The 10,537-nt window shown below is 42.7% G+C and overlaps 1 protein-coding gene across 1 annotated transcript in view; it reads left to right on the top strand.

Moving 5' to 3' along the window:
- Positions 1 to 4,598: 4,598 nt before the first annotated feature.
- LOC146664539 (neural-cadherin-like) overlaps positions 4,599 to 10,537 on the top strand; it is a 107,021-nt gene continuing 101,082 nt past the window's right edge. Inside the window, exon 1 of the mRNA XM_085411703.1 lies at positions 4,599 to 5,804. Within this exon, the coding sequence (XP_085267829.1) occupies positions 4,805 to 5,804 (1,000 nt within the window). The 5' untranslated portion in view covers positions 4,599 to 4,804. The remainder of the gene's footprint in view (positions 5,805 to 10,537) is intronic.

Raw genomic sequence — 10,537 nt, 5'->3', positions numbered from 1 at the left:
TCCTCAGGATCTTACTTTAGTTTAGATTCTAATCCAGTCAGTAGTTTTTTTAATTTGTACAGTTTATAGTGGTGATATGTAGTTTCTTACCCCTCAGCTCAGTTTGAACTTTTGAAGTGTCTGTCAGGATTTTTCTTACTAATTTTACACTTGCTTCACTTACAGTCGCTGAGTGCAGGACTGTTGACCACGTTGCAGCACTCTGAAAACACAGATGGGGGCGCCTTAGGCCTTTCACTGTGACTGAGCAAACTGTAGCTTCGAAATGAACAGTAATGGGGGATGTCAGTTGACATTACTGCCTCATTGAAAATGTGCAGAAGGCTGAAAAGATGGATAGTTGGAGGGATATAGAACAAACAAGAAAGAAAAGGACGATTTACGGCATCCGAGACGAAAAGCATCCATATTCGTACCTGGGTATGCTAGCATACTCATTTGTTTTAATGTTAACAAAAAACAAAAATGTCAAACTGTGCTTTTCAACTACTCACGGGTGGAAAAATGCTCACACTAGCCATTCAGATATACAGTCAACTTTAAGCTAACACACACATATAGAATGTAAAAAACCTGTACAGCCAGGGTTTTGTTTTTTAGCCTGCATGTTGTAAAATAGTGCTGAAATTTATGTTCTAACAGCTGCAGAAAGTCTCTCTCATTATTTATTAAATGATAGTTCCTGCTGGAAAACAGCTCCTAAACTGACTTTATAACGTTTCTTCCCCCTGGACAACAGGCATGATGAACCGCAGGGCCGCTGCCTGGGTAAGGGACCTTCTTTTGGAAGGTAATATCGTGTGATGTATGGGTACAATGTCCATTTAGAGCCACTCTTATTAAGACCCCACTTAACGTTGTTACACTGAAGAAAAAATTAAAAAGAAAGAAACAATAGAGCTCGTGATTTAACGCACCGGAGAAAATACAGCTAGTCTTTTCTGTTTTCACAGAGTTCGAGGTGGAAGATTAGAGGGCTGGACCCTCTAGTCCGACCACAGATAATGAGGGGGTGGCAAGCTTTTGGTTTTGGGCTCATTTGTAAATCAAATGGAAGATGCTACAGGAACACCGTGTCTGACGAAGTTATTATCCTCCTCTCCTCGTGAAGCCTGCAGTATTTTCATATTTTCCCCAATGGGTCGCTCATAATCCTCTCAGCTTCATAAATAGCACATTATTGAATGTACACCATCAGTTCATTACCTTGAACTGGTCGAGTAATGGAAACCTGCCTAATGTCGGGGGCCTGCTGGGATAATTAACTGAGAAAAAGAACTGTGGAGCTTCAGTGTTCATCCGAGGTAATGTTCTCACTCTCCAAACTGCATTTCAAAGAGAACATCACCACTGCCTCTTAAAAATTTCACCTTTTAGTCCGGCAGAGTGAGAGGGACTATTGAGCAGCAGTGCTCATTTTCTTTTTTCTTTTATTTTGCAGTCACTATCTCCTGTGTCTTTTCGTGATGTGAGAAATCTTTTAATGTGCTAATAAAAAGTCGTGATTGTTCCGGGCTACAAGGAGATACTGTTCAACTCAGTGATTATTTCTTAGTGCGCTAATCACCGAGAAAGCCCTAGGCCCCACTAATCAGAATGTAGATATAATAAAATGTCTCCACAGACATGATGCGGCCCTGAAGTGGCTCGTTTCCCCCCTCCTTTTTCTACCAAAACAAGCCTTGCATTAATCAATAGATTATTTGGGGCTTTTTCCTTCAAAGTGGCTGCTGTTGTACTCATTTTATTAAACTTATTCATTCATCCTGTGAATGAGCGTCAGCTTTTAGGGGGTATACTGTTCTGAGTTAAAAGGCTCAGAATAGACAGTCGGTAATGAGATGGTTTGGTTTGGTTGTTTTTTTAGTATGATTTTTTTATTTGTCATTTTCAAAACTTCCAGTACTATTATTGGCGAAGATACCATCTGAACTTGATCGCTCACGTTTCCCCATAATTAATATCTGTGTTAATAAACAGTTATGGTTTCTACTGCCGAGCTTAAATCCTACACTAATAGGTAGAAGCCACAAGGGGATCACAGATCATATCTAATTAGCTGTACCTAACACATAAGTGAAATGTTTTTATATTTATTCAGCTCTTTTAACTGCTTTTTTGCCTTCAGGTTGTGATGAGGGAAAATGTCCTTAGGGTACCATATACACAGGAACACTTAAACGAACGGTGCTACAGAGCACACCATGCTGCTCCTGTCGGGCATCATTGTGTTTCCAGAAAAGGCTCTTTGCAGCTTTTCCAGGAAAACTAGTGGGGGGAGAGTTTACATAAATGTTCCCCATAAACGTTCACTAGCGATTAGTAACCTGAGAGCTGAATGCTTAGTCATCCATTGTAAATGTCCTGCCGTTCCTTTTAATAAACCTGCCTGTTTAAGGCAATTATTTCATCGACTTTTGCTGAATGGCTCGTTTTTAAAAACATCAGCCTACTCTATTTCATGTTGGGCCCTAACTGCCTGTTAACTGATGTTTGTACTAAATCCTCTTAACACTAACTTTCATCTTTTCAGGATGTTTTGAGCCCATTTTTGCCAGAAGAATGACAGACATTGACATCAATTTATAGAACATATGCCTTTCCTTCAGTCCTAGCCTTCATTTGTCTCTGAGGAGTATTTGAAATGCTAGGCTGCAAACTTTGCCTTCAAAAGCTATGTCTGCCTCTATTTGAATGACGGGAATAGATTTGGTCAATTATTCATTAAGTAAGCATGAAGCTTTCTAATGTTCACTTGCTGCTTTCTTCAGCATGAGTTTTTTCTTTCTTTCTTTTTTTGGAAATACCCTGCAGCTCTGAGTTATCTGTTAGAGTAGAGGGATAATGAGACAGTTTCATTATTTTTATTTTTTTAAATTCATTACAGCTTTGTTGTTTTGATGTGTTGTATGTTGGCGTTTCATCTCTGTAGATAACTGCCGCAACCCTCAAGTAAACTATCCCTCACACTCTGGCCTGGCCCCAGTGATTGAATTAGCCTCTGCTACACTATCTCCCATGCTGGCAGTCACGGTGAATTTCACCATGTGAGACAACATGATAAAAGACAGGATTTGATTTGCATTCATGAAGCACTTAGGAAGTTCAAAGAAAAGTTGCCGAGCTCAACAGAGCGCACAGAGTCCTCCCTGACAGTGTCTGTTTCAGGTATCACAATTTCACCTTCAATGGAAACACTGATAATATTGCATGAGGTCATTTCCCATCAATGGGCTCCCTGTCATAGAATGCTCTGGGGTTATTTTGGTGGACACGTTTTGATATGCCTTTCCCTCCTGTGGTCAGAGATTGTAAAAACACCAGCGAGAGTGTGGGATGGCTCACGTGTCCTGGTGACACAGCCTAGAGCCTAGAGCTGGTGCCACATAAAGGAATACAACAAGCAACCAATATGAGCTTTGTGCTCCAGCTGCAGGCTGTGATTCAGAATTGTCTGGAGGCTCGCTGCCAGTTACCAGAGTTATTGCCTGAAAAGAACAGTTTACTGTAGAGTGGATTTGGCTAAAATTGCTATGATGGATTGTGGTTTTGAATTGATAAGAATCTTTCAGCGGGAGCTTTGATGAATTTTCAAACTGAATACAGATTCTGGCAAGAGCATGAGCATAGAAGCAATGCATGGCATTGAATTACATACCCAGCATAACATCACACCCCCAAGGCATATAAATATTGATCTGCGTGCATTTCAAGGTAAAAGGCTGACATGACATGGGAGACAAGCTCAACAGAGCTTGCTCTCTAGCCCATTATTTTCTTATCTTTCCGACAACTCAAAGCTTCATACAGTGTTTACTCTTCTGACTCTCCACTTACAGAGAGGTGAGGGGAGTTGTGAGAATTAGCAGTAGACCCCTACAGATTAGGTTTAGAGCGATGTGGGTGCGTGGCACACCAGCAGAGTGGGGAGGGAAAGGAAGAGCAATCAGGGTGACAGTCTTAATTTGAACTCTGGTGTGCATAACGCCATAACGCTAGAGGCAAAGACGCTACTCAGCACAGCCCATCGTAAAGCAGTCATGTTTACACAGTTTAACAGCCCAGATCCTCGGATTTGCATTCATATTGGTGCATTTTCAGTTTATTTTGTCTCTCTGCGCCATGAGTGCGAGCAGCTCAGAAATGTAATGCCTGATAAGAAGAGTAATCTAAAGTTCAGAGAAGACTTGTGAACGGACTGAACACATGGGAGTGCTGCATGGATAATTCCTCATAACTTGTGCGCCAGTGTTCTCGAGCAAGGCACCTCTAACTGCCGTGTTTGAAGACCGCTGTTTATTTAGCGTCTAGGGAAATGGTGGATCTGCTTTCTATCGACTTTCTCTGGACAGGAAGCACGAGTGATTATCCTTCAGTCGAGAGAGCGGATTTATGTGGCACACCGCTCGGACGGCTGCGCGTGCTCACGCTGTGCCGCCGTGCAGAGGTTTGAGGCAGAGACCCTCCTGACCATCACACAGGGTGGGGTGCACCGAGGAGCTCCGTCCCCGTGCGCCGCCACGCCCCCGCGCTTGGCGCTGTCCGGTGCTCTAGTGCTGAACGCTGGGTGCGAACACAACAAACTGCCTGCAGCGCTGTGGGCTGCCTGCACGCTGCCGTGTTACATGGAGCCGAAAGGCGGATCTCCCAGGATGAAACAGCTTAAAGTTCAGAGGGCTCTCCTGGAAGGACCGCACCGTGGATGGCTATGAAGGAAATGTTTCTCAAGTGTGTTTCCTTTCTTTTTTAAGGATTTCCTACCAACCCCTCTGAGACACTCGGGGGTACATAACTTGCCACCAACATGATTTGGGGTGTTTTGTTATGCTGCCTTCTGACGCCAGCTGCTGGATATGAAGCACAGGCGCGACTGCCTTTCTTCCACGGGCATGTTTTTGAGAACTCACCGCCGTGTTCTAAAGTAAACGGACTGATTATTCCGGTGAGGCGCATCACCGCGCAAAAATGGTGCCCGGTCTCCGGAACGCACTTCAAACTGTATGGAAACGGCAGTGAAGCTTTCCGAGCCTTCGCTCACCACAAGCGGGGAAGTGTATTGCTCAGAACTTCCAGGGTTTTAGACAGAGAGACTCGCTCAGAATACCTGCTGAGCTTAGGTCTGTGCTGCCAGACCTGCGCACCTGGGTCTATCGTCTTCGATGTTGCGTCGGTAAAAGTGGACGTTTTGGATACCAACGATCACAAACCGACTTTTCGCAGTGCAGACAACATTCACATAAGTTTACATGACACCACTGCCCTCCGTAGTGTAGTTTACAGGCTGGAGGCTGTCGACGCAGACAGCGGAAAAAACGCAGAGTTGACGTATATCTCTGTCCCCCAAAATGGCAGTTTCTATGTTGTCCCGAAAACAGGCGAAGTTTTACTGGTCGACTCAATCCTGGGGCTCCCTTCTAAAGTCAAATTCTGCGTTTATGCCAGAGACCACGGATGGCCCCCTCTGACCAGTAAGGCTGTGTTGGTTACTGTCGCTCCACAGCGGTGGGCGACGCGTCCTGCTGAATTAGCGGGGACAGCGAGGGCAGGGCGTTCGCCGAGGGCATTACTTGACCCTGGCTCCGTGGTTTCTCTTAACGTGTCCGAAGACGCCAGCATCGGCTCGGTCATAACGAGCTTGAGTCCCACCAGATTTCAATCAGCCAGCTACGAGTTGATTTACCCGGAGTCAGAGAGCTCTCCGGTCAGCGTGGGCCGCGACAGCGGAGATATCACAATAACCAGGAGGCTGGATAGGGAGGCAGAGCCGTTCGTGGAGCTCACTGTAAAGATTCAAGATAAAAGAGGTGCGTTGATTATTCTTCTGTTAATCGGCGCTAAACTTAGGCCATGTTTCTCTCCCACCCCCCTTTCTGTTGACTGTAATTATTTCCATTGTGGTGATAATGCCCTATTTAAACGGAATGCTTGCACATTATAAGCACATGGTAAAACTGTGCCGCCATCTGGACCCGCTCACCCCTCATCAGAGGAGCCCCCTGAATAGGCCTGACATCTGGAGTGCATTCATTCAGGGCGGTAGGTGTAGCTGCAGCCTATAGGCTTATTCCACAGGTGTGCCACATGGCATCTATACATCCAGAATCCCCATTAGTGACACACTCAGTGGAGACATTGTTAGATGGCTCTTCCAGTTATTTTGATATGGATACGATATTTAAATAATGGTGAGCGATATGGGGCACACTTGTGGCAACGAGAAGAAGAGTATTTTTTAGGTTAAAGATTTATTTTACTTAATTTTTTTTAAACTGACTGAATCACATCCTTGATTGACATAGTTTGTGACTGTGAAGATGTTTTCCGAGCTAATCCTTGCAGAGTGGCAAATCACAGCGACCCTCACTCTCTCATCTACTCACATTACCCCTCTAATCCTCCTCTCATTCACTCTCTAGTCCCAGGGATTTGAAGAAGCTCTGCTACAGTCAGGAAACCTTTCAAATATCGGAGGGAAGGTGAAAGTCGTGTGTGCATCAGATATTCGAGTTCTGTTTTGCTGCTCCAAAAGTTTATCGTCGAGCTTAAAAACAAGTAAAAAAAATAAAATAAAATAAGGGGATCAAATTGATTTGCTTTGTAATTGAGCTGCACAGTGAGCAGGAAACAGTTTGCACTGTTTTCATTTGAATTGCCTGCTGCTGCTTCATTGCACAGCATGTTCTGGATGGTAATTGCATGGCTGATTGGGACACATTCTTGTAAAGGGTGTCTGCAGTTTTTTTTATTCCCCCCCAGAACAAGCAAAAACAGTCAGAAATCTGATGCGTAACAGAATTCAGCCGCTCCAGTCTGACAGATATTCAGATCTTCCTCCATTTTACCTCTCTCACCTGCAAAACTCTCCTCTCCTGATCAAAGGCATGGCATGTCCTTTATCCTGTGACTACAGCTTGCCAGACAGAATCCTGACGGCAGTCTGGGAGGACAGGCCTTTCTTCTGCTCGTCTCACTCCCAATCCTTGCATACACACATCTCTGATAGAATGAGTCCATTTTTTATTTTTAGAGGTTTCACCTAATATGCCGTGTGGTTTTGCATTAGGATCTGCTTTGGTACTGCAGCAAATTAGTGCTGTGTCTCAAAGTTAAAGGAGAGTGCTCTTGGAGACATTAGAGAAAGAAGGAGTGAGATGTTTTCTAAATTGTGTTTCTCTCTTTGTATATGTTTGTGTGCAATTATGAGGCTGGATAGTCACATGAAGACTGACCTCAGGCACAAAAACAACATTTTTAATGAGGCCCCATGCGTTGTGTCATCTTGAGTTATTTTACTTATTGAACTCTCCGTGGCACTGAGCCATCCGTGGCGCTGATGGTCACCTGCTGAATGTCAAATAGAAAGCTGTCAGACAGCAGTCTAATAAACAGATCAAACAGCATTCCAGGAAGGAACATTTAACGCTCACCTTAAAAAGAAAGAAAGAAAATGTCCGTGATGTGGAAAAATAATCAACAGCATTCTCAGATGGCCCCGCCCCTCCCTGAGCCTGGTTCTGCCGGAGGTTTCTTCCTGTTGAAAGGGAGTTTTTCCTTCCCACTGTCGCCAAAGTGCTGCTCATAGAGGGTCATATGATTGTTGGGTTTTTCCTCTGTATCTATTATTGTGCGATCTACTGTACAATATAAAGCGCCTTGAGGCGACTGTTGTGATTTGGCGCTATATAAATAAATTTGAATTGAATTGAATTGAAAAACAAGGCCATGGAGATAAATCCTAGAGCTTGAAAATGCATTTTAACAAACTGTACAAAGATAAAGTTCTGCATTACTTTTATAATGATGCAGGTTGCTCGTTGCAGCTGCAACAATGTGGGATTCCACTCTCTTGTTGTAAGTTTGTGCATGGCCTCAGTTCCTGTATATGGCTGTAACAGTACTCGTGAAAAAATCAAGCCTCTGTTCATTTTGAGCAACACTACTGATGTTTCCGTCTTGTATTTTTAACCACTACTTCTATTCCCATTGCTACCATAAGCCATTGCTCGCAGATTAAATGTGTGATTTATTTATTGTTTTTACAGCTTAATGCACGCTTCGGTGGATGATTCCAAGAACACACAGGTTAAAGTCCATGTGGGACAATAAGTACTCTCTGTAATTAGCGGGGGAATGCAGATTTTCTAAATGTGTAGTGAATGTGTCCATTAACTAGTTAATGTGGCCATGAAATACTAATCACACTGGTGTAAGGCTTTCTTATGTTAATGGATTTGCTGTGGGTACTGCCTTATGATTAGAGTCATCAGAAGAGCTGTTATTAGTGCTGTTGAAAAAGGAGATAAAAAGTCTAGTTTGACACTCTGGTTGCATCAATGCCACAGCCTTTTTGTTGTAAAATGTGTAAAATGCTGCTGTTTTACTTTGGCAGTGCTGGGATTTTGTTTTAGTCTGGATGGGCAGACAGACTACTGGAAATAATGACACCTATTGCTTCCTTACTGGGTCTTATCAGTCATAAAAAATAAACCAGAACATTAAAGCTAGGCTCAGATACCTTTTGTGATTTCATCCTTCTTGTGTAGGTATTCCTTTCTCAATGTCACGGCTTTCCTTTGCCAGTGGAGGATTTTTCGGTCATGATCTAATACGTCACTGCATTTTCTTTGGAACAACAGCCTGTCTGTGTTCTTACACCAGCCTGACCACCTTATACTCGTGTATTACCTTCAGTAACAGTTCCACCTTCCCAGATGTCAAAGCAAAGAAATCTCCAGCATTTTTGTAATTGTTCTTCCTTCATAGCATTTTCAAAGAGCAAGCAAAAACTCAGTGTACTCTGTGTATGACCAGTACACAGATCGCATGATAGTCTATGTGTTGTAAGGCATACTTGCAGTGATTCATTTGTTTGTTTGTTTTTTAACCAGGACTATAGCGCTCCTCTGGATGGAGATCCTTTTCATTTTATGAAATGATAATGAAAATGCATCTCGGATAAATTATTCTGGCACACTGCAGATTAGGGGAACAGTGTTTCTTGATTACTCTCAGCAGGGGTCCATCCTCACGTACATATTTACCCAGAAGAGCATCCGCTTACCAAAAACTCAGCCTTTGCTCCATGCATGAGTCTACGACATGAAATGTTTGAACACTAAGCATTCTGCTTGAGTTTTTGCAGTGATGGGAAAATGTTTTACTTGGATTAAAGTTGAATATTGTTTTAATTTGAGATTATCATGTAAAAATTTTTTACTTCAGGATATAATTCGGAACTGCTGTTTGTCATCCAGGAATATGATGACAGGGTTTTTGTCAGTAGCCCACTAATAGCCCACTTGGGGAACTTGTAGGGAACTTGTAGTGCAGATTACAATTAATCAGAGATACTTGTGATCTCCACTCAGGGAAACCCAGGGAAGTGCTAAGGCTTAACTTATATACCTAGTTGTTTATCTGTTCATTTATATGCACGAGTTACTGTAAGGTAAATCATTCACTGCTCTTTCCTTCTCGCACCAGCAGCAAATCTACATAGCTTTGTTGTTCTGGCTTTGCCACACAGTGCCGCACATTGTGCCACGTTAACAAAGTACCAACATCTTTTCGGGTGGAAACCCATTGATCATAACTGGAATGCTGTTGAGTCTCATGAACTCGATTGAAATTACCCTACTGATATGTAGTGCTGTGATCCCATCTCATATAATTAGTCATCGCTGTGATTGGTATTTTCTGCAACAAAAGTTAATGTAATCATCCAACATACTGTCGTGTCTGACTGCTTCCATTTTTAACAAGTTGGGACTTGTTTATTACTCTTGCTGATTTCTGAAGAAATGTCCTCGTATTACGTACCACCATCGTAGCGCCGTGGTTCATTACACCACTTACTTTTTTAATTACACCCGCAAAGTTAGGAATTACTTTGTTTTGTAAAAGTAAACAATCAGAAAAGATTTTTTTGCATAATCTCTTCTCATTTAATTATACTTTGCTCCAAACTTTATTTAACTGTGCAAGCAAAGCATTTTGTGCATCTCATCATCAGCATTATGTATGGCGAGTGTATGCACATAGATCAAATTAGGATCAAATTTGAGCCTTATCAAAGCATCCTTGCTTTCTCCTTGACTAGATCCCCTGCTAATGTTGGAGAAATATTTACCTTCTAAACTATATTCAGTAGAGCAGAAATCCCCAGAGAAAACAATGATATTTTTCTGACATAGCTTCTATGTATCAAACCAGCAGTATAAGAAAAAAAGTAAAAGCAATGGAAGTAGGCCATGACTCATGACTCACAGAAAATGGTTATGTGGTGTTGTTTTGTGAAGAGGGAGTGAGGGACCTCTACAGCTTCACTTGTAAAGGATTTTTGCTGCCCCACAGAGGATGTCACTTTAGATTTGCGGTGGAGAATTTTTCCTTTTGGTTGTCCCATTCGAAGAATCCCTTTCTTTGCACCTGAGTGGGAATCTGTTAATGGTATTTGACGGGTTAGGAGTATCGAGCAAGTGGTGCATTCCTTTGTGAGTTGGAATGGGGAATATTGAAGTGGTTTCTCCCGCTCCTT

Source organism: Rhamphochromis longiceps, linkage group LG7 (assembly GCF_057381845.1).
Source record: "Rhamphochromis longiceps isolate RC_006_pf linkage group LG7, R_longiceps_female_GT1.1, whole genome shotgun sequence".
In the NCBI taxonomy this organism is placed as follows: domain Eukaryota; kingdom Metazoa; phylum Chordata; class Actinopteri; order Cichliformes; family Cichlidae; genus Rhamphochromis; species Rhamphochromis longiceps.
The sequence above is the reverse complement of the archived record's forward strand: the minus strand, read 5'-3'. Positions and strand labels throughout refer to the sequence as shown.